Raw genomic sequence first — 24,685 nt, 5'->3', positions numbered from 1 at the left:
TAAATAAACAAATAATCAGCATGTCAAATCGCTGTATGCAAATTGTTGGTGATATTTCTTTTATTTTGTTTCAGGTGTGGACTGTGGAAAAATAACATCTATTTCTCATTCCCCTAATAATGGTGAATTCTCCAAGTTACAATTTCCTCTGAAAACAGTCACCACATTCACCTGCAAAATAAAAGCTGCAATATTCTAAAATGATTCATTTTATGCAAAGTGCTTTTGAGACATTTCTGAAAGACATATATATCAAGGCTGCTGCTGCAACAACAAAATTCTGTCAAAGAGGAATGATGGTGCACTTTTAGTTGTTCATGTATTCTTATTTAAAATTTAGTGGATATCCAGCTTGGGAACAGGTATTTTGTAACCATAATCAGAATCCACGCTGAGTTCAGGTTTTGAGTTAGTCTGAGGAGAAACTGGTGAAGGCAGTATCAAAATTGAGTCCAAGCAACCACTTCCTAATCATAACACTTCCAATTTATAAGGCAATCATCCATGAACAGGAAATGACAAACATCATGATTTAGTAGAACTGGTTTAGCCAAATATCAATTTCTTCTTGTCATTTCCTCATTCAATTATATTCAAATTTGCAATATTTCAGCAGCAACTGACCGCTACAATATTTACTTCTGCACAAATTCTATTTGCAATTTATTCCTTGTAAGATTTTAATGCAAAAATGTATTTTCATAATAACTACTTTTTAATATGGTAATACAGCACGAGGTACTTAGGATTATTAGCAAACATTGACCTGATCCTCCCCAGTGGCTATTTCAGGGGTGAAGCAGAACAGTTTGCGCCCTCAGTGATCTATTTGATATAAAGTTAAGATGATGTCTACATTTCATCACAGTCAGCAAAACTATTTCTGTGTTACATCTTTTCCCAGCCCATTTGTTGCTTAAACTGTCAGTCTGCAGTCTGTGTCCTCACTGGCACTCAGTCAACAATATGTTTTACATTTTAAATTGTCATTTTTGTTTCAAGTCCTTTTATGGCCTTAGCTCTTCTGATATCTGTAATTTCCTGCAGCTCCATAAATCAATGATCTTCGCTAATAGAAGCCTTGAGTCTTCCAGATTGTAATTACTTGCCTATTGGTGGCAAGATGCACAGGTGTCTCTGTAAACCTTTCCACTTTTCCAACTAAAATAAATCCTTTAAGATGCTCTGTGCAAAACTACCTCATTCACGAATCTTTGGTCACCTGTCTCATACAGCATTTTTTGCAAAGACACACAATGCAGTAGACAATGGCAGTCTTCAACGCAATGACTTGTGAATCTATTTTAATGAGAGACCTACACTCTACAGAAAATATGGTTAAGTTTTAATTTGGTTAAATTGTACATTTGTACAAAACAGCTTCCAGCTCCTAACACCAAAACCTAAATCATGGGGTTTTATTTTGAATAACCAATCCAAATTTTGAGACCAATTTCGTCATTATGAAGAGGAGCTTCTTAGTATTAACTCAATCGACCAGGTCAGTGGGACCACAGCAGTCACCTACAGTTGGAAACCAACGTAACAGGGCAGCAATTATTTTGTTTGATAATGCTCTCTTTGGTTATTTTTTAATTCATTCGTGGGATTTTGGCCGGGCCAGCATCTGTCGCCCGTCCCTAGGTGCCCCTGTAGTTAATTACCTCTTGCTCCTGAGCTGTTTTAATCAGGCTAGATGATTGAGATTAGTTTTTGTTCAGGTTGGCATGAATTTGGGTTCAATCCCGGCATCCAATAATAACCCTTCACCCATGTAGAGCTTCTCCAGCAATTTCTGTTCATGTTCATGATCCTTCATCTACATTCCTCTTTTTCTGGTTGCTGAAATTTAAAAACAAACTGACGAAATCAAAAATCATCACAAATCAAACCATCCACAGAAGATCAAAAATATCCACTGAAGGATCCTGCCTCAATAAGACCTCCCGACCAGTATCCCAGAATTCCGGGTTGAATCAATCTATTCAGAAATCCATTTATTAGCTGAAGTATGAGGACGTTATATATTAACAGATGCACTGAGCAGTCATTTTGCGACGTTGTTGGGAACTAAGAGGAGGATGAAATCTCCAACACTGTTCCGTCCGGGATGGCGACAGTCTACCAACAGGATTGTGGGATACTAGCAGACCGAGCCTGCCGGAGCGCCTCATTGGAGTGCCTCGCCGGGCATTGTGGGATACTGGAGGAGCGCGGCGGGCGGACCAAGCCTGTAGGAGCGGCGGGATTGAGCATGGCAGTCAGTGGACGGAGGTCAGTTTGGTGACTGGAATGGGTGTGACAGGTAAGAGTTTCCAGGATCAGGGTTCGGGAAGTTGTTCCCTATTTCCTATCCGGTAATACATTCAGCCCCTCAGCCGCGCTTCTGCAGTAGATAGGGTTCAGGGTGAGCAGAAAAGGCAAGAGATTGGGATCAACAGGCCGCATTTTGCAATGAGAGCAAACAATGACAGTCCTTCAACACACCTACTTGTTAAAAATTTAAATGAAATATTTATAATCTGCAGAAAAGTTTTAGTGAAACTTCCCCAATATTGTGAACAGAACAGCTTCTAGCTTCGAGTATCAAGTGGCTTTGTCCCGATTGTCTCAGAGATAGTAGGAAATGCCGATGCTGGAGAATTTGAGATACCAAGGTGGATGAACAATAATCAGAGGAGCAGGAAAGCTGACGTTTCGAGTCTGGACCCAATTCCCTGAAGAAGGGTCCAGACCCGAAACGTCAGCTTTTCTGCTTCTCTGATGCTGCCTGGCCTGCTGTGTTCATCCAGCTCTACAACTTGTTACCTCAAACGTTGAAACCGTATCTGAATAACATAATGGGATTGAGTTGGGAAATATGCACTGCATTACCTCAAACTAGTTTACTATGTATCACCTCTCTGTCAACCATCTTTCTAGAGAACCACAACATTTGCCTCAAGCGGAAATTAATCCTACAATGTAGCAATCCAACTTTGGCGTATTGTGAGCATTGTACAGAGGTAGCTGTTGTCAGCCACGGCAATGGCCGAGTTTGCATACTTGAACCCATGGATCTTGACCAACTTACCTTTTTAAAATTCATTCATAGGATGTTGATTTCATGGCTGAGTCAGTATTTATTGCCCATGCCAAATTGCTTTGGAAAATGTTGTGATGAGCTGCCTACTTGAACTGCTGCAGTCCCTGTCATGTAGCGGGTACCCGTAATGCTATGAGGAAGAGATTTCCAGGACTTTGACCTAGCAACACTGAAGAAATGGTAATATATTTCCAAGTCAGGATGGTATGTGATTTTATAGGAGAACTTGCAGGTGGTTCTGTCTCTTGTATCTCTTATCTTGTCCCATGTATCTCTTACCTTTGTGCTTCTAAGTTGCAGAGGCCATGAGTTTTGAAGGCCCTCTCTAGGGAGCCTCGGTGATTTTATGCAGTGCATCTTATAGATTATGCTGTCAGACATTCTGCTGCTACTGTATATTGGTGGTGGAAAGGAGTGAATGTGCAAATAATAAATGGATTGCTAATCAAATAAGCCACTCTGTCTTTGAGCTTCATGTTGGAGGTGCACCTGTTCAATCAAGTGGAGATTATTCTATCATGCTGTTGACCTAGGACTATTAGATTGCATAACATGCTGGGAAGACAGGAGGTGTGTTACTTGCTGCAGAATTCACCTTTGATCTTGCCTCATAGCCACCGTTTCTATGGCCTGGTCCAGTTCTGTTTCTGATACAGCCATAGAACATCAGGAGGCAATGGTTAGGTGTCCTTTTGGAGATTGTCATTGACTGGTAATGTGTGACACTAACATGGATAAATACTTAAAGGGGAAATGTTACCGATGGAAGAGCACATGATTGGGACAAATTGGTCAGGTTTTTTTATCCATTCTTTCTTGGGATGTGAACATTAATGGCTGGTCTAGTGTTTATTGCCCATCCATAACTGCCATGGAGAAGATGGTGGTGAGTGGCTGCCTTGAACTGCTACTGTCGTTGGGGTGTAGGGGCACCAACAGCACTGTTGGGAAGGGACCCGAAGTCAGGTTAAGGACGCAGGCTTTAAGAGTGTGGCGAGGTTTAGTGAGGGAATTTTGGAGCTTTGGATATGGAATGTTACCATGAAGAAGTCAGGAATGTGCAGGGAACTTAAAGTGGATGGGTATAGACATCTCTGAAAGTTGTAAGGCTGGAGAAGATTAGAGGGGTGAGAAGGACACTGGTGTCGATGTTTGCTCTTTAATCTGTTTGGATTATGACATGTCTGCCTGGTGAACTTGCTGTCTAGAGCTGAGGAATCAGTGGTGAGTTGAATCCACATATTGAGCCATTTCTTCTGTTGTCCAGGCATCTCTTTCTGTTATTGGAAGAGTATTTCAGGCTGGAGAGTTTTGATATTGGTAAGTGCCAGACTTTGTCCAGTCTGTTAGAGAGTAAAGCTCTCTTAAACAATTGTCCTGATCAACTTCAGTGTGGTGTTAGATATAGAATAAAGTGATAAATACCCAGCCTTGAGCCCATCCTTACTGCACGGTTTTGGGATGGAATTCAGTTTCCTTTGCTGGCTGACCCATAGAGAAGCCTTGTAAAGTTGCCATTAGGAGCAAATTTGTATGGCACATTAAAATGTTGAATCCCTGGTATAATACTTCAGGAGATGAGGATATTTTGATGCATTTGTCACAATTATTGATGTTCTATTATCACAGACCAGCCATTCAGCCTACAGCCCTGTGATAGGAGAGTGGAGACGATGGCAAAAACTGTTAGCTATGCGTTGAACATTACTCATCTGTTTCACCTTTTAACCAATGACTCTTGGCAGGAAGTCAATGGTGATGTTTCTGAACTGAGTATCTCTCCAATATGAATTTTACCCTCATTAGTCTGTATGTGCTTATAACCTCTGGTGATCAGAATTGAAAATTTGAATGTGTAGCCTTTTTCTTTTAAACAGAATATAGGAAATGTGGTAATGCAAGGGCCCTAATTTTTGATTTGGGGCAGCCTGGACTAACAATTAATTTTTAATTGAAATGGGCAAAGACCTCTTGGTCCATAAAAGAAATGATTGGTCCAGTCACTCGCTAGCAACACAACAAATACAGTCAGAAAGAGTGGTTTGTACAGTTATATGACACATGTTGCACAGAGCACATTTTAAATATCAAAATGTCACACCCCTCATTACACTTCACTGGAAATCTGGTTTAACATTGTAGACAACATGGAAGTGATTAGGCAGTTATTTACATGGAAAGGGGAGAAGGAACTTCTGGTGACCAGCAACATTGGCTTGATCTTTTGATTAATCAGAACATTGTGCAAGCCTAATGTTAGGCCATTTTAAGCTTATATCAATGCATATGAGGAATACAGATCCTAAGTAGCAAATTCTACATCATTGTTGCTGGCACTTCAGTGAAGTGTATTGGCGCTCTTGTAAGTCTTCATCCCTTTTCAAATTTAACCTGCAGAAAGTATACCCAGAAGCATAATTATAGATTATATAACTGATGTGGGAAAGAGCCATTTGCACTTGTGACTTGCTGCTGAAGTACACTTTATTATGGATCTGTATTGCAAATGTGAGAGCATTATAGTGAGATTATAGTTAGAATTGGTAAGATAACATTGAAGTGCATTGCACAATGTGAATGCAGGATGGTGTTTAAGTGTGATCTCTGCTTGATGAAAAGATAAGAAAGAACTGTAATAATCTGAGTGACGGTGCTGCTTGCTGCCTGTTTCCTAATGGTCGACATCTTTGTTATAGAATCCATGCAATGGCACAGGTAGAGAAAAAGGGAGGCCTTCTCCGCAAAGCATCGTCCACCAAGAAACCTTTGAAAGAGAAGGTGGTTTTGATGTATGATGAAATCTTCAAGGTATGTGCTATAAAATCTGAATTATTACCGATCAGGCTGAGTGCTATCACAAAAAGAGTTGGGTTGGTTTGATTGATAGTCCTGTACCTTTGCAATGTGGAAAAACATGTTGGTTCTTTTGGATAGATTTGCATGCAATGCTGTGAATAGGAAATCTCCTATCCAATGAGACTGAGATTATAGAGTGAAATGGATACAGTGCAGAAAGAGGCCATTCAGTTCTTTGTGTTTGTTCCAGCTTGCAGCAAGAGCAAATCAGCTTGTTCCATTCCCCAGCATTGGCTTTGATTTGCTGTTGATTTTGACATAAGTTTTTAATTGTGCAAGTTTTTCCATTTCCATTCCATTTTGTAGATTATGTAACCAATTTGGGAAAGATTCATTTGTACTTGCGACACTCTGCTGAAGTACGGTTATGGATTTGTGCGAGCACTGTAGTGAGCTTATGGTTAGAGTTGGTAAGATAACATTAAGGCACGTTGCATAGGATGAATGCAGGCTTTATTCAAAGTCTTTCCCTCACCTATTTTGATAATAAATTCTGAAGCCCACATTTTAGCAGAAATTGTGCTTCACATTAGGGATTGGGATGTTGTATTAATGTGACACATTCATTCAGACATTTTCATCATGATGTGGATGTGGGAATTTATAATGTAAAAGCATTACAGCAACTCCAATATTTGACATACTACTAGTCAGTCTCCAGTGCTATTTCACAATGGAAATTCAAATCCAGCAGAGTCCAGTGTATCAGGGTTAAAGGCTAGAAATATACCAACTAGCGTGTGTAAATGTAATCCATACATTGCCTTTATTTTAATACTTCAGTTATAAAATCGTTTATGTACATTTATAATGGAACCTGCCTAATTAATGAAATGCAAGCATTTCTAAAGCATCACTGTCATACTCACAATAGTCTTTAGTGCTTTTCGGACAATTAAGTCAGTTGAAGTGTGTTGCTGCTGCAAGACAGACTGTTTGGACACAGCAAGCTCCAAGAAACAGCAATTTAAAAGAAAAATTGTTCATGGGATGTTGGGATCACCGATTATAATGCTATGAATTTTTATTGCTCATATCTAACTTGTCCAGAAGGCAATTAAGAGTCAATCGTACTCCTGTGGGTTTAGAGTCATTTGCAGGCTAATAATGGCAGATTTTATTCTCTAAATAATATTAATGAGGCAGTTGTATTTTTACATAATCAGCAGTGGTTACATGGTCACCATTAGGCTGATTTTAAAAAAAAAACCCATATGTTTGTTACATTCAAATTTCACCATCTTCGATGGTGGGATTTGAACGTGTAACTTCACAAGGTGAGTCTGAGGTTCTGGATTATGAATCTAATAATATTGCCACTATGCTACTGCCTCCCCAGAATGTGAAAATAACCATAATTTACTTGGTCCTTTATGTTATTGTGGCCACAGTTGTGAATTAGGGTAATATACGAACAATGTGAACCTGATACAGCATAGTTAAACATTCCTGCCATTGATGACTCCACTATCGAGAAGGAAGGGGGGAGTCTAATGGGTAGAATGGATGTTGGATGGGGAGTGAGAACGATTTGGAAGAAGGAGTGCCTAAGAGCAGAAAATGGGCTCAACAGACAAAGAAAGAAGTTGAGCTAGAGGATGGAAAATGTGTAGAACTGTGGGTAAAGGAGGAGTGATATAGAGGAATCTTTGACAGTTATTGTTGAAGTGTAGAGATTCAAGTGTGTTTTAGCAGAAGATTCAAAGTTGACAAAAAACCTATTGAGTCTTGAGTAATGTCATAATTCCATTTCTGCCTCAGAATGAAGACCCAACCAAGAACTGCCCTCGATTCTGGGAGGAACTTTTCCTGATGAAGGTTAGTTGATGTATTTTTGTTGTTCTTTCTTTCAAAGTCAGGTTTTATTATCTAATGCTTGAGTATTTTTGTGGCTAAGGTCTCTGGCTTCTACAGTGGAAGGATATTAGTGTACAGAGAGTGGAGTTCAGGGTTGCATTGTGTAGCTGTTAAACTGAATGAATATTCTGGAGTTTTGTTTTGAGAATCAGGTAGTACTAATACAGACTTTAATTTGGGATATTAAATAGGCAGTTAGTGTTCATAATAGTGTAAAATACAGATTGACTGTGGGAAGGGATTGACCAAGAAGATAGTGTATAATTGGAATGTACTTAGCATGTGGTTTGGAATTATGTGGGTGGAATAGAGACTATGGTGGAGTAATTGCTCAGTGGATTTAGAAGCAAATTAAGTGTGGGAAATGGCTTGCAACTTTGGTGTCACATTTAGCTCTGAAATTAGTTTCTGTATATCTGTACCATTGATAAAACTTTGCACCACCATCCCTGCCTTTCTTCATGTCCTACTGAAATCCTTGTACGTCTTGGCATCAAGATTTGACTTTTCTAACGGGTTCCTTTGTCAATCTCTCATATTCTACCCTTGGTAGACCTGAAGTCATCTAAAACTCAACCATGTCCCAAACAAATGTTTGTTCACAGGATGTGGGCATATGACTTATTCCTAATTACCCTTGAGAAAGACACTTAAGTTCTGCCCATCCACTGCTCTTTGCCTTATATTTGCACTGGTTGAGCAATGATTAATTTTAAAAATATGAATCCACATTGAAATCTCTCCATGGTCTCCCCTTTCCTAAACCTTTCCACTTCTCCTTCTTGCTTTCCTCCTTTTAAATGGTTCTTAAAACCTACCTTTTTGATCAAGCTTTTGGTCATCTGCCCAGCTTTAAGTCACTCAGTGTCAAGTTTTGTTTTCTTTTAATGCTGTGAAATGTCTTATGAAAGACATTTTTGTAAATACAAGTTGTTGTTAGGAGTAGAGCCTGTCTGCAAGGAGGTTTGTTGAATCATTGGGTGTAGGTCATAATGTGTATTCTCTGTTTTGTAGTTTGCCTCTTCAACTCAACCAAAAATGTTTGGAGCTTGTGGATAAAATCTTCATCTATTCTGCTTGGCAGAAAAATAAGAGTTTCCCCAGTTGCCAGTGGGCAAAGACAATTTGCCAGCATCATGGAGTTGGTTCAGTCCCTAATCTCTTTCAGTGTTCATTGACTTCAGACAGTGCTCTCGTAAGATTGTACGCATTATCCCATTTACGGAGTTGGAGTTAGATAGAATTGGCTCTGATTTCCTTTTATCTCTTGCTGGAGCAGGAGCATCAGACAAGGGACAGTTTGCATGATCAGGTCGGAAGCAGAGTTGAGTGTGTGTAATGCTTGTGATTGCTTCCACTCTGGCTAGTGCATCAACATGATCAGCACTAATCATCTAGTTCTCTAACTCCACTACCCCAGATTTCATCTTGTTCATGTTCTCTCAAAGTTTTTTCACTCCCATCATCATCAGCCTCTTCAGGCCTTCTTTTTGCATTCTCCACCACTCCATCCTTGTGTTTCTTTTGTACTCGCTTTACGTGGTGTCTGCAACTGTATCCTTCCTTATGGCTGACCATCATTGGGCCAGTGGGCTGAGGAGTGGCAGATGGAGTTTAGATTAGATTAGATTCCCTACAGTGTGGAAACAGGCCCTTCGACCCAACAAGTCCACACCACCGCTTGAAGCATCCCACCCAGACCCATTCCCCTATATCCCACACACCCCTGACCACTACAGGCAATTTAGCATGGCCAATCCACCTAGCCTGTACATCTTTGGACTGAGGGAGGAAATCGGAGCACCTGGAGGAAACCCACGCAGACACAGGGAGAATGTGCAAACTCCGCACAGACAGTTACCTGAGGCTGGAATCGAACCCTGGTCCCTGGTGCTGTGAGGCTGCAGTGCTAACCACTGAGCCACAGTGTTGCCCCTGTGGATAAATGTGAAATATTGTATTTTGGTAAAACAAACAAAGGCAGGACTTGCACAGTTAATGGTAGGTAGTGTTGCTCACCAGAGAGGGGCTCAATTACATAGTTCTTGCAAGTTGTTTGCAGGTAGACAGGATGGTTAAGAAGATATTAAGCATGCTTGCCTTCATTGCTCAGAGCACTGAATAAAGGAGTTGGGTTATCATATTACGGCTGCACAGGCTGTTGGTAAGGCCACTTTTAAGAGTACTGTGTGTGGTTCTGTTCACTCTGTAATAGGAAAGATATTATTAAGTTGGAGAGGGTTCTGAAAAGATGTACCAGGATATTGCTGGGACTGGAGGGTTTGTATTATAAGGAGAGACAAAATAGGCTGGGACTTGTTTCATTGAAGTATTGGAGCTTCAGGGCTGACCTTTATAAAGGTTCATAAAATCATGAGGCATATAGATAAAGTGGGGGAATAGCAAAGGTCTTTTCCATAGGGTTGGGGGAGCTCAAAAGTAGGGGTCATATTTTTAAGGTGAGAAGAGAAAGATTTAAAACCTGAGGGGCAACTTTTTCACATGGAGGGCAGTTCATCTGCAGAATAAATTTCCAGAGGAAGTGGTAGATGCAGGTACAGTTACAACATTTAAAAGATATTTGGGTAGTTATATGAACAGGAAAGCATGAGTGATATGGACCGAATGCAGGCAAGTGGGGCTAGTTTAGTTTAGGAGACTTAATGTAGATAAATTGGACTGAGGAGTGTGTTTCCATGCTATGTGGCTGCATAACTCTGTCATCTTTCTTTTGAAATACTTTTCCACTTGGCCCTTTCTCCTGTTCACTGTCTTGGTGGAATATTTGAGAATCCTCATCCCTTGAGGTAAAAATGTTTGTTGACCTTTCATCTTACTCCCTTAAGGTGAACCTAGAGTACCTGGAGGCAAAGCTAGAATCCATGGATGGGGATGAGCTGATGAAGTTAAAGGATAACATTAACAGCCTGTTCCAGCACTGCATAGTGTCCTTAAATGAGGAGCATCAGATTAAAGTGGTGAATGCGTTACAGGTAAGACTCTAGAACTTTTACAAGTGAGTGTATAATTTTTTTGCATGTGTTTCGCCTGATCTCAACATCCCTACCGCTTACTTGACTATTGCAATATTGTTCCAAAACTCCGACCTCATTGCTGTGTGCCTGGAATAACACTTTGACCAGATCAGGTAAATCAAATGGATATTCATGATAGTCTGAGATTCATAATCGTTGTTCTTGAGTCCAGATTGATTATTATGATTTATCAATGAGTTGACATGGTGGGCTTTGAATTGACATTCCAGACCATCTGTGAGGATTGTTAGTGCATTATTTTTTCTACAGTGCAACTGTCCCCCTTTTCTCTGCCATCACCATCTGTGTCTTAAGCCCTTCGGAGTGTGAAATCCACTCCCTGATCTTTTCTGTTACTATACCTGCTGTCTTCTCACTGCCTTTACCTTGGCGAAGCAGACAAGGTTTGTACTGTTATTCCCCCGGGGTTACATTTCTGTTCCTTTCTTTTGTCTCCAGACACTATGTGCCCTGATTCGTGGTGTTCATCAGAAAAACAAACCGACCTCTGGCTTTGACATTATCAACATGTTGATGGGATTTGATAAAGCTGAGCTCCGGATGAAGGTGAGTGTTGGAGGCAGGCGTGAGCAATAACCTACTCAGTTAAACAGTTAGCTACACCTTAGGGCACTGCTGGAGCCAAAGTGCCTTGGGTCTGTACTGGCCCTGGCTGCACAAGCAGCAGAAAATAAGTCTGTCTTATATTTACATAGGGCTGTTAGCATGGTACAAAGTCTCAAGTGCTTCACAGGAGCGGAATCGGGCGAGGTTTCACATTGAATAAAAGAAGGAAGTATTAGGACAGATGACTTGCTCATAGTAGACAGGTTGTAAAGTATCTTAAAAATAAAGGGAATAATGTTGGAAAGGACTCGCTAGCTTAGGACCCAGACAGCTAAAGGCATGGTTGCTAATGTTGGAGCAATTAAAATTAAGGATACTTAAGAGACCAGAATTAAAGGTGTGGCTGATATTTTGGAGAGGGTTTCAGCTAGAGTATATTACAGAGATGTGGAGGAGCGAGAACATTACAGAGATGGGGAGGAGCAAGATCATGGAGAGATTTGAAAACAATCAAGAGAATTTCAAATGTTGACAGAAGATGCATTGCTTTATTGAGAACCGGTTTAGAGCAGCAAGCATTGAGCTGATGAGCAAATGGGATTTGGATTTGAATATAGGCGGCAGACAATTTGAGCCGAAGGTTTTCATGGGTGGAATATGGGAGACCGCCCAAGAGACATTGGAATAGTCCTGTCTGAAAGTAACAAAATTACCAGTGATTACAATAGCAATTGAGCTGAGACAAGGACAAAGATGGGTGATATTGTAGAAGTGGTGTTGAGGAGGATTTGGGGTTGGAAACTTGACTGTGGACGACATTTAAGCATTGAGGTTGCAACTGGACTAACTCACCCTGAGACAGTGGCCAGGGTCATGTCCAGGAATGACTGGAGAACAATGGTGGTGAGCTAGCAAAGATAATCAGCTTCAATCTTTACAATGTTCAATTAGAGGAAATTTAAATTCATTCAGGACTGGATGTCATATGAGCTGAGTGACGATATGGAAGGTGAGACCTTTGGGCACCTTAAACAATGGGTGAACTTTAACTTGGTGGCATTTACTAATCATAACATTGCAATTACTAGTCATATTGTTAAGGATGACTTATCTCTGTGCAATACAGTTGGAGAATCTAGACTCAGTGTCAGTTGCAGCACTTGCCTCAACAAATCAGCAGGTTGAGAGTTTAAGACCCACAGCATCAAGTTGAAACAATACAGTACCGAGGGAGTGGTCCATTGTAAGAGATGCTATCTTTTGGATAAGACGTTGTACTAAGTTTTTTTTGTGTACCTTTTCTGAGTAGATATATTTTTTCAAAGAGAGCAAGGGAGTTATTCCTGGTGTCCAGGATAATCAATATTTATCCTTCAATCAATATTAAAAAAGCATTATGTGGTCACTTTTGTTGTTGCTAGTTGTGGGAGGTTGCTGAGCACGAATTGGGTTCTGTGTTTTCTGTGTTAAAACAGCCACTACACTGTAACAACACTTGATCAGTTGTAAAGTGTTTTTGGACGTGCCGTGGTAATGAAAGGGTCCATTGTAGTGCAAGTCTTTTCTTTTTCCCCCTTTTATATCTTGTTCACCAGGGCGAAAGCGCCTCTTCATGGTACACATAGCTTTGTGTACATGCATTGCAAGTTTAGCAATTTGGTGAAAGGTTCTGTATGATAATCCTTCTCTCTTTAATTCACAGAACCTGATGGAGAGTTTGGACACTTTGTTGTGTGGCGATGGCTCAGAGAGTTTGAAGAGTCTTTGCTTAAAGCTATTGCTGTGTTTGGTCACAGTGAGTAAATCTTCTATCAGTTTCTGGTGCTGGCCCCATTCCTACCCTGTCCTGTGCTACCTTGCATATCTCTGTCTCTTGGCACCCTCTCTCTTCTAGTTCTGGCCCCACCCCACCCCCCCAAAAGCACAGTGAGTGGGGCAATTGCAGATAAGAGAAAGAAACTAGTTATTAAAGCAGTTTTCCCAGTCTCCCTGTCGTCATCATCAGTTTGTTTCTTGTTGGCAGGTGACGGATAATATCAGCCAGAACACTATCCTGGAATATGTGATGATAAACAGTATTTTTGAAGCTATTCTTCAGGTAAGTGTCTATCCATGAATTGTTATAAAATGTTGATTTTTGAAGTGCCCTCTAACCATCTAATTGCTGGTTAAATGGTCATTGCCTTTTCTGAAAGATGATTGGTCTGGGTGATGTTGATCCCTCAACCAACATCAGTAAATAAGATTACCCAGTCATTATAACATTGCCGTACAGTCTTACTTTGGACAAATTGGCAGTTTGTATCACAGCAGTTACTTAAAATGATTTTTCATTGTCTGTGATGGGATAGTGTAGGGGGATGGGCTTAGATTAGTTCACAGGTCGGCGCAACATTGCGGGCCGAAGGGCCTGTTCTGTGCTGTATTGTTCTAAGTTCTATGTAATGTATTTTGCAACATCCTGTGGTCCTGAACCGTGCACTATCTAAATCTTTCTTTCCCTCCTGTGATATATGTTTGCATTGTTCCTTCAGCTGATCAGAAGCCAGACTCTTCTGATCTACGTTTTAATGTAACACAACAGGTAGAATAGTTGTTCTCATCTCCCCTTTGTGAAGATGTCTTTAACAGTACATGGGGTTACTGCACGACCACAGTGTGTGTCTTATTTGAATGATGCCACAGTTTGCCACCTTGTATTCCATGCCTTTGCACTGTTGGAATCTAATGACCAGAGAAGGCATTTCATCTGTCATTGTCTGCACTGACACATTGAAAGGACTGTACGTCAGTGCCACTCACCAGCTTCTTGCTCCATAATCCTCTAAAATAGCTTGCATGGATTCTTAGCAATCTGTGATTGCTCCGTGCCTTTATGTATTTAAGAGATTCTGTTTAATGCACATCCAACTAATCTAATATTTGAAGATGAAAGCAGCCAGGAATGAAGGCTGTTGCATTTTGAAGACAATTTATAGAACCAAACCATGATTAAGATAAGTCCAAGTCATTCCTGAATTTTAGTTGAGGTTGGCAAAGCTACAATAAGAAAAATACTTCGGTCTGGGTGGGTGGGCCTGAGGGGCCTGGGGTAGCGGTGGGGGGGAAAACACCATCTTGAGTTTTGACAAGCTTTTCTCTGGATTGGCAATCACTTTAGACCCCTCTGTGGTTTTAAATAAATCTGGTAAATCTGTGCTTTAGCTTTCTAGTGCACCTTTGCTTACGTGGTGGAATGTGTTATTTGTCTCATGCCAACAAGCTTGAACTTTTAGCAGTGCATCACTGCTGACTAGCTCCATTTTAAGGGGAAGCCAGATAAGTACATAAGAGAAAAGTAATTGCAAACTATGCATTGAGGGCGAGGTGAAGGAGAATGGTGGGAGGCAGCTTGTATGGATCATGACTAGTTAGGCCCATTTCTGTGTTTAACATTACAGGTGGCCTGTGCCACTTTACTGAGAAAAATCCCTTTCTGACACACACATGTACATAGACACATGTATGCACAGAACACACACAGATACATGCACACACCTTGGATTTAGACTCCAGGACTTTCTGGTGTTAGGAGCTTTCATCTGTTTTAATAAATTCAGATCAGGTCTCCAGCTGTTTCTTCAAACAGTAGTTACTGCAAATATATACAAGAGGATCTTACAGGAAGCATCTCTGCCCTATGCTGATGGAGTTCCAACCTTCTGAAATGACTCCTGGGTTCATAGTTACATCACAGGAAATCTCAGGATATTTTTGTTTATTCATTAAACTCTACCAATTACGTTGATGCTAAACCATATTAACTCGTGGAGTTAAGCTGGCAATCAGCCATAATCTAATTGAAATGCAGAACCTCAAAAGGGTTAACCTCCTAGTCCCTTTGTGTTTTCTACCCAGACATGTTTCTCTGTGTCAGTATGGCCTTGCACTCTTATTTTGTACTCTTGTTTTGCAGTCCCTTAAGTCTTGTTAAGTCATTTTCTAGTAATGATTTGTGTAGAAAAAAAATCTTCTAAAGAGTGAGTGCATATCTAGACTCGGTTGAGCTTTGCAGAACCTCAGGAACTCCAAAACAAAGCAGTCTGTCAAACTGCACTGCTGTCAGCATTCACTCACCTTATCTGACCAAGCAAGGGAGTTGGAGGATAGTTTCACTGTTCTGCTTCTATCCCTCTTGTGTTGGTTAAATGAATAGCATAGATGCATTTAAGGGGAAGGTAAATAAACATGAATAAAAAATATAGGAGCATGTGCAGATAGGATGAGAGAAGAGTCATGGGAAAGAGTCAGAACCACTGTTGTAGAGTGGATGGGCTGAATGACCAGTTTCTGTTGTTACAGCCGAGGCTAGAGAAGGGCATTGGTCACCCTGGTCTGACTGTACTGTGGATCAGAGTACAAAGTAAAAGTACTTTGTCTAGTTATCAACTTGTCCAATTAACCTTATCTATATCCAGTTTCAAATGACAGATTTTTTAAACAGTTTCTTTAAAAAAGCCTACAACTTTGTTTATTAAAAATCAAAACAGAACTTGACCAATTATCCCACCTTTATTGAATAACATAGACTATGAAACAAAAACACGTATGTCTATTTCTATAAATATTCCTAAAGGCGCACTTTTTTTTTAAGAAAAGAGAAACAAAAATTTTCTCTGCAGACATTGGCTGAAGGGTTTTTTGCTGTTCAGAGCAGTTTGTCTTCAGATCCCTTCTTCAGGGGTCACCCTGAACTGATGCAGAAGCAGGAGAAACTGAAGAGCAGCTTCATAAGACAGCCCTTTCTTCCTCCAACTCACCTCATTCTTAGCAGGTTTCCCTTGAACTCAGATAAGATAAGAACATCTTCAAGAGAGTCATTATTCAAAACAACCTCACCATAGTTTATAGCAAAGCAAGCAGTTATCGCCAATCCTGAAGTCTATGAAGTTTTTATTGCCAATTGTGAAGTCTATTGTATTATTTCTTTGCACAATCCTTCAAAGCCAAAGAGCTCCTCAACAATATTAAATAGGAAGGTTCTATGTAACACTGCTTGGTAATCTCTTTGTAAGTCTGTGTAGATTTATATTAGATTCTGATTGGAGATGGTGAGTTTGCGTCTCTCTAAACACTCTGCATGGACCAAGCTGCTATTCATGGGCCACAGTACAGCTGTCTCAATTTTTCTGCTTGAATATATTTGCCTCCAAGTACAGCCACCAGATGGCACCATGTTTCACAGAATGTCCTGATTTTCTCATAAATTTTGTTTGTAAAAGCATTAGTTCTGCAGATTGATGCTCTATCCATTCTCCTTTAATAGTGGTTTAGGAACAGTAGATGCCACAATGGAATTGACCTAGCCTTTTCTTCGCAGCAGAACGAGTAGGCGCTGCATGGTATTAGCCAAGATCAGAGTGAACTGTTTCGTTCCCTGAAGGGGATCTGAACGGAATTTTTGCACTTTTCCTGTAATTGTTGTAATTCCCAAGTTATGACCTGCGATGCACTGATTGAAAAAATAATTCGAGAAGGTATATCCATACCTGGCGTTAAACCCTCTGGTGACATTTCCATTTGGTTAAGATGATGAGGAAATATGAATGCAGTCAAATACTTAAGGATTTTCATATTCTTCACTGAGGTTGTGACCTGCAAGTTAAGAATTTCCCCATTGCTTCTGATTCTATAGCTTGATCTCTCATCCCTTTTCTTTCCCATTTTGTTTTTCAGATTCTGTCCGTGGCATCCAGCAGGGGGCAGCATGGCTATGATACTGTGGTTCTCTTGGCACTGCTGGTTAATTACAGAAAGTACGAGGTAAGTTGTTATGATTGGAAGGGATCAGTGATTCTCTCCTCGTTTTCAATTAAATGCCGTTGCAGTGATTCCAAGCCAAAATGGATACGCTCAGGACAGGTTGCATAGTGAGCACATGTTTGTGTTCTCTTGAATATAAATGTTTAAGTGTTGCTATAATCAAGGTGTTTAAGCTGAATAAAGGATTTAATACGCTAAGTGGAGAGAAGTTATTTTGTCTGGTGGGAGAGTTCAGAACATGGAGGCACATTCTTTAAAATTGGAGCCAAACTGAATCGAGGTAGTGAGGAAATGTTTTTACAAAAGGGGCTATAAATCTGGAAAACTGTCCCCCAAAATGCTGTTGAGTTTGTGGGTTAAATGCACATTTTAAAACTGAGATTGATAACTTCAGCTCACAAAAATCTATCAGAAATGATAAGGTGAGTGAATGGAGTTTAAGATATAGATCAGCAATTGCATAAATGAATGGTAGAACATGCATGATGCCCTTGTGTTACTGTTGGGTGTTTCAGTAAACCTGTGTTAAAAACAACCTCACTATTTTTAGGAGACAGCATTTTTTGATGTAAAATAATGCTGTGTTTATGTGAGAAACATGTTCTACCTAACTATTTATAACTTCTGTCTAACATGTTTCCCACAATTCATTGCACTGTCACAGATACAAATAAATATTAAAGAATATTTTATTGTTTGGAAGTTCTTACTCCACTATTCAGGGCAAAAATTACATTCAGTTTACGATTACCACATACCTGGAGGACAGTGAGATTCCAAGATTCTGTACACCAGATGTATATTCCCATTATATTTCTGTGTAGTAGTTTTGACCTTGTTGTAATTTTTCCTCTCTAGAAAAATGCGATATTGTGGGACTTTACTTAGTTTGCTCCCCATTCTTGTACACCGAAATTCAGTGTGGGGAACTGAGAAACTCCTTTAATTCCTTGTTAACCATCTCCCAGGTTGCATCAGGGCTAAAATTGTTGGTTTAAAAGGTAGGTGACAACACTAAATGTAGGAACAGGAGTTGGCCACTTGACCTTTCAGGTTTACCCCACCATTTACTATGATCGTGGCTGATCATTCTACTCCGTGTCTTTTTTCTGCTTTCTCCCCATATCTTTTGATCCATTTAGCCCTATTAACTGTATCTGACTCCTTGAAAACATTCAATGTTTTGGCCTCAACCACTCTCTCTGACAGGATTTCACAGGCACGCCACATATTAGTAATGAAATTTCTCCTTATCTAAGTGGTCCACCTTTGTCTGTGACCCCTGGTTCTGACTCATTGGTCATTGGGAACCCCCATCCTGTGTTTTCTCCTGTCTAATTCTGTTAGAATTTTGCAGGTTTTTATGAGATCCCCTCATTCTTTTAAACTCCATTGAATATAGTCGAACCGATCAAGTCACTCTTCTTATGTCAGCCATGCCATCTCTGAAATCATTCTAGTAAACCTTTGTTGCACACACTGTCATAGCCAGAACATCCTTCCTCCAATAAAGAAATCAAAACTGCACACCTGCTCCAAGTGTGGTCTCACCAAGGCCCTGTACAATTACAGCAAGACATCCTGCTCCTGTATTGAAGTTCTCTTGCTATGAAGGCCAAATACAATTTGGCTTCTTCACAGCCTGCTGCACCTGAATGTCTGCTTTCAGCAACTGGTGTACAAGCACACATGGGTCTTGTTGCACCGCCCCCTTTCCCAATCCATCACCATTCAGGTAATCTGTTTTCCTGTTTTTGCTACCAAAGTGGATAACCTTACATTTATGCACATAACACTTCATTTGTCATGCATTCACCCACTCGCTGAACTGGTCCATATCACACTTTAGCATCTCTGCATCTTCCTCACAGTTTACCTTCCCACCCAGCTTTGTGTCAGCTGTGCGCTTGGTGAGTTTAGTTCCCTCATCCAAATCTTTAATATATTAATGCGAATGTCTGGGGTCTAAATCCTGATTCCTGTGATATCTTACTAGTCACTGGCTTCCACTAGGAAAATTACCTATTATTCCTAATCTTTGTTTCCTGTCTCCCAATCAGTTCTTTATCCATGTCAATACACTACCTCCGATTGCATGTGTTTTAATTTTGCATTCCGAAAGTCCAAATAAACCATATCTACTGCCTGTCCCTTATTAATGTTACTAATTACATCCTCTAAAACTTCCACCAGATTTGTGAAACAAATGCCGCCGCATGAGGCATGGTGACCCTCCGGTTAAACTCACCACCAGTAGTCCCTCATGAGAAACCAATTCTTTGGTCCTTTCAGATTATAGCAACTTCATTTTTACTTTATAGAGGGGCTGATTGACCAATTCCTCGTCCTCTGTTGCTATTGTCCTACTTAACTATGATCTTGAAGATAGAATTTCAGCCATGATTGTATTGAATAGAAGATCAGTTTACAGGAGCTGCTGTTCTACTCTTGCTTTTTTAAAATTTATTTTTATGGGATGCCAATAGAGTAAGTTCAACCATTGAATATCATGGGAAATGCTTAGAATCTCATTTTGTTGGAGGTCATCATTCCCCAGCTGTTGTGTGTTGTGCATATTACTTGCTACTTAATAGCCCAAACATGAAATGTTGTCCTGGTTTTGCTATGTGTGGGCTTGGACTGCTTCAATATATATGGGGTTTCAATGACGCTGAACACTTGTGATCTTGAATACACTGCCTGAAAGCAGTGGAATCAAAACAAAAGTTGGTTACGTAATTGAAAGGGAAGCTCTGAAGAGGTAATGAGAAGGGCCAGGAAGTGAAATTAATTGTTTAGCTCATTTCATAGAGTTGGCATGGACGGGATGGGTGAATGGCCTTTTTCCTCAATGCACAGTTCTATGATGCAACAAAACCCAAACTGCCTGAGAGGAATTTCAAAGAGGGAGAAGAATAAGCATTTTAATACTAGCTAATCTTCTATAGCATTGTTTGTAATAAATTGTCTTACTTCTGTTTTATGGTTAACCAATATCAAGTGTATTATTTGACATCAGTAGAGCTTGAGTACTCTGGAATGTCCCTTCAAGTTTAAAATTCAGGGTCAGGCAGATGGGATCAAGAAATGGTTTAGCTTGAAGATTTCTTGTTAATATTTAAGTCAGAATGAAATAACCTAAAGTGATTGGTTTGTTTCTTTATTAGCTGGTTTGGATATATAAAGGCAAGTTGTTGCGTAGTCTGTTTTAGCCCAACATGATGTCTGTTACAATGCCAGTCAAAGTCCTTTGAACCTATTCCGTGTTGCAGATCAGCTGTCATTGCTTTTTAATTATAAATCAGTCTCTATGTTGTGTGTGTACCACAATCCAATTAACAATTGTGTACTTTGTTACAGTCTGTGAACCCATATATTGTGAAGTTGTCCATTGTCGATGATGAGGCTACACTAAATGTGAGTATGCATTTCTGCTGACCTGCAGACAGTTGGTTATTGGGCGGGATTGCAAGGTCTTGCAGCACTTGCTGTGTAGTTGTTCTGGAGATCCTCAAATGTAGGGAAAGTTGGAGGTGGATTTGTAGAGTGGCAACACATCAGAGCAGAGAGGAGCAAGGATACCTTTTATTCGTTGAGGGAAATGATAGTGGTGCTCTGAATGAATGGAACAAGGGGACAGTTTCTAACATACGCTTGCAAGGGTGCCAGGAGGAAAATTGTGGTGGGCAACAGTTCAGGAGGAAAGGGTTTGTCGTAAAAGGAAATTTCTCACGTGATGATCTGACTGTGGGAGAATTAAGGAACCACGGTATTTCAGGTCTGAAATAGAGGAAATTTGAAGTATAGGTGGTGATGGAAATGAGAGATGGCCACTGTATAGGCAGCTATAATATTAACCACAAAAACATGCACAAGCTTTTTGCAATAATGGGAAGTAATATTGTAGAGAGTGGGTGATAGACATCAAAGAAGGAGTGTCTCAGTGAAGGAAAGGATGATTCTTGAGAAGTGGCTTGACTGGCCTGTGGAGAATGAGACTCACTGATGCATGATGTCCGGTCTGATCCGGTGTGGGATTCTGTAACAGGTACGCTCAAGATCCGCTCAAGGAAGTGAGGATAGGAAAAGCAGTGGAATGGGAGCGAGAGTGCAAGTGATTCACTTCCATCTGATGTGCACTCAAACTGTATAATGGCAGTTGCAGTGGGAAATGAGTATACGGAAGAGATTGTGTGCGTGAGAGAGAAAACATCTGAGGACGTTGATGCTGTGTTAGCATGTAAGTTAAGTAGTGTAGGCAGAAAAATCTTTTCATTTAACTTTTCAATTAATATATGATCCTACCTTGCCTTTCTGTTACAGGGCATGGGTCTCGTCATATCACAAGCTCTGACTGAATATAACAGGTTTGTATTAACTTGTACAGTAAAAGGAGGTGTGTGTTAGTTGCTGTCATAGAGGCCTACAGTTTGTAGTTCTGAGCTGGCTTGTGCCTGGGGTGACGTTTTAAAATGTTGAAAGGCCATCTGAATAAATAAGTGTAAGTGGAGGCCACGGCATGAGTATTTCAGCAAATTCTGCTGTGATTCATATTGAATCAGAAGCATGTTGGTTTAAGTATTTTGTAAGTTTACTCAACTTATTCAGTCTGTGAGAGGCCAAAGTGGAGGACATGGGGTGACATGCAAGGAAGCAGGGCACACGTTGGACAGGGAGATACTGGGTACAGAGCAGGCAGGAAGGTTGTGGTGTGTGAGTGAGCACTGAGCGATTTGGAGATAGAATTGGCAATAACGGTTGAGGACATAAAGCAGGCAATAAGGATGTGAAATTCAGAGTGGGTGGTGAGGCTTGTCTTACTAGTACCACATCTGTTCCTTCATCTCTGTTACAGGCACTAATCTCTAGCCCACGTCGACTGTTCCCTCTCATTGTGTGCATGTTAAACAAAATCGCTCTTTTAAACACCTTGTTGTGACAGGAAGAAGAATAGTAGAATGTTTGTGTCTTGGCCAACGTTCCTTCTGAACAAACTGTACCAACAGCACAAATTTATAGGCCATTCCTTTTATTGCTGTTTTGAACTGCTGGACTGCCCTTCCTAAATAAAGTTGTTGCCTGAGACAGTTAGAACTGTGTTAAAAGTGTGACAGTGTACCTCATATAAAAGCACCAACTCCATTTCTCTTCCCCCCCGGCAATTTGTAAAATTGTGGTCATCCAGAACTTAGTGTTAACAATCTCTCAGTCCTGTTCCCTTGTCACCCTTGTGCTCATTGACCCAAACTGGTGTCCAGAGAAACCAAGTCTTGATTAAGATTCTCAATCTTGTCTCCATGGTCTTTCCCCTCCCTATCTCTTTGATATCCTTCAACCTCACAACTTAGAGATCTCTGTGCTCCTCTGATAGATGGATAAAGAACTGGATGGGCAACAGGAGACGGAGAGTTTTAGTGGAAGGAGACCAGTGGTGTTCCACAGGGATCCGTGTTGTGACCACTGTTGTTTGTGATATATAAATGATCTGGACGAAGGTATAGATGAGCTGATTAGCAAGCTTGCAGATGACACTAAGATAGTGAAGGTGACTGTTGGAGAATGCAGCAGAATATAGTTAGATTGGAGAGTTAGGCGGAGAAATGGCAGATGGAGTTCAATCCAGGCAAATGCATTTTGGAAGATCCAATTCAAGAGCAAACTATACGGTAAATGGAAAAGCCTTGGGGAAAATTGAGGCGCAGAGAGATCTGGGTGTTCAGGTCCATTGTTCCCAAGGTGGCAATGCAGGTCGATAGTACATAGAACGTTACAGCACAGTACATGCCCTTCGGCCCTCGATGTTGCGGCACCCTGTGAAACCAATCTGAAGCCTATCTAACCTACACTATTCCATTAACATCCATTTGTTTATCCAATGACCATTTAAATGCCCTTAAAGTTGGTGAGTCTACCACTGATAGAGTGGTCAAGAAGGCATTCGGCATGCCTTCATTCATCGGAAGGGGTATTGAGTACAAGAGTTGACAGTCATGTTGCAGTTGTATGGACTTTGTTTCAACCACGTTTGGAATACTGTGTATGGTTCTGGTGCCACATTACCAAAAGGATGTGGATGCTTTGGCGAGGGTGCAGAGGAGATTCACCAGGATGTTGCCTGGTATGGAGGGCGCTAGCCATGAAGAGAGGTTGAATAAATTAGGATTATTTACATTAGAAAGACAGAGGTTGAGGGGGGACCTGACTAAGGTCAACAAAATCATGAGAGGTATTGACAGGGTGGATAGCAAGAAGCTTTTTTCCCCAGATTGGAGGATTCAATTACTACGGGTCACGATTTCAAGGTGAGAGAGGAAAAATTTAAGGGAGATTTGCGTGGAATGTTCTTCACGCAGAGGGTCGTGGATGCCTGGAATGCTTTGCCAGCAGAGGTGGTAGAGGCGGGCGCGATAGCATAATTTAAGATGCATCTAGACAGATACATGAATGGGCAGGGAGCAGAGGGATACAGATACTTGGAAAATAGGCAACAGGTTTAGATAGAGGATCTGGATCAGCACAGGCTTGGAGGGCCGAAGGGCCTGTTACCGTGCTGTAATTTTCTGCGCTTTGTTCTTTGTTTTTTGTTTTTGATTCAGGCTTCTTGGGCATCCCCACTATTAATTGCTTCACTGTTGCTAACTGTACCTTTGGTTTCCTGGCCTTACGCTCTGGAATTCTCTCCTTTATACCTGTTTGTCTCACCACTTCACTCTCCTCTTTTAAGATGCTCCTTAAAACTTACCTCTTTGATCAAGGTTTTGGTCACCTGATTCAATGGTCCAGAAATTCCGATCAGGATGGAAAGCCCTGGTGGATAAAACAAATGACCTTTTACAAATTACATATTTACATTAGGATGATTTCTACTTTGGAAATTCCTAGGCAGAAGTCTCATGTTACAAAAGTAGGGAGACCAGTCCAGAAACATCAGAAGCAGCAGAGAAAATCATCTTCAAAGCCATGACCTCTCTTACCCAGCACTGAGTGCCATAATTTTTGGTTAAATGTCCGACAGCTACCTGAAAAGAGTTGATGTGGGAATAGGGTGGCAGATGCGTGAGGGGTGAGGGGATAGTAGGGTGCCAGGTGGGTGATGTGCTCAGGGGCTTAGGACATCAGGTGGATGAGGGGATAGGCTGCCAAGGGGGCCCAACACTGTTGAATGTCAGGTGCTCAGCTTAATAGTAATCTAGGAGTTCGAATTGGTTTTTAATACTCTAACTTCTCCAGGGCTTTGAACTTGAGTTAAAACCCTCTGAAATATCACTTAGGCACGTTTTTGGAGGGACCCACACATAGAGTAATTGCTCATTAAATTTTCAATTTCCTGGGCGGTTACCTTGGAGTCAGCTGCGTCAAGATACCTATGCTGTCCTGATCCACAATTCTAGTCTACGATCCTCCAAAAACTATCTGGCCATTGGAATTTCTGGCCAGTAGCTCTGTCTAGATGGCGTGATGTCAAATTTTGTTGTGCTTCTGT

At 40.8% G+C, this 24,685-nt stretch overlaps 1 protein-coding gene across 2 annotated transcripts in view; it reads left to right on the top strand.

The window, feature by feature from the left end:
* Positions 1 to 2,171: 2,171 nt before the first annotated feature.
* Positions 2,172 to 24,685, top strand: part of armh3 (armadillo like helical domain containing 3) — a 117,864-nt gene continuing 95,350 nt past the window's right edge. For both annotated transcript variants that reach the window (XM_048550982.2, XM_048550983.2), the window contains exons 1-10: positions 2,172 to 2,305; positions 5,782 to 5,893; positions 7,703 to 7,759; positions 10,645 to 10,791; positions 11,293 to 11,400; positions 13,103 to 13,195; positions 13,424 to 13,498; positions 17,116 to 17,202; positions 20,563 to 20,619; positions 21,526 to 21,569. In XM_048550982.2, the coding sequence (XP_048406939.1) occupies positions 5,792 to 5,893; positions 7,703 to 7,759; positions 10,645 to 10,791; positions 11,293 to 11,400; positions 13,103 to 13,195; positions 13,424 to 13,498; positions 17,116 to 17,202; positions 20,563 to 20,619; positions 21,526 to 21,569 (770 nt within the window). In that variant the 5' untranslated portion in view covers positions 2,172 to 2,305; positions 5,782 to 5,791. The remainder of the gene's footprint in view (positions 2,306 to 5,781; positions 5,894 to 7,702; positions 7,760 to 10,644; positions 10,792 to 11,292; positions 11,401 to 13,102; positions 13,196 to 13,423; positions 13,499 to 17,115; positions 17,203 to 20,562; positions 20,620 to 21,525; positions 21,570 to 24,685) is intronic.

Source organism: Stegostoma tigrinum, chromosome 20 (genome assembly GCF_030684315.1).
Source record: "Stegostoma tigrinum isolate sSteTig4 chromosome 20, sSteTig4.hap1, whole genome shotgun sequence".
Lineage (NCBI taxonomy): Eukaryota > Metazoa > Chordata > Chondrichthyes > Orectolobiformes > Stegostomatidae > Stegostoma > Stegostoma tigrinum.
Note: the sequence above shows the minus strand (reverse complement) of the source record. Positions and strands in the feature narration are given on the sequence as shown.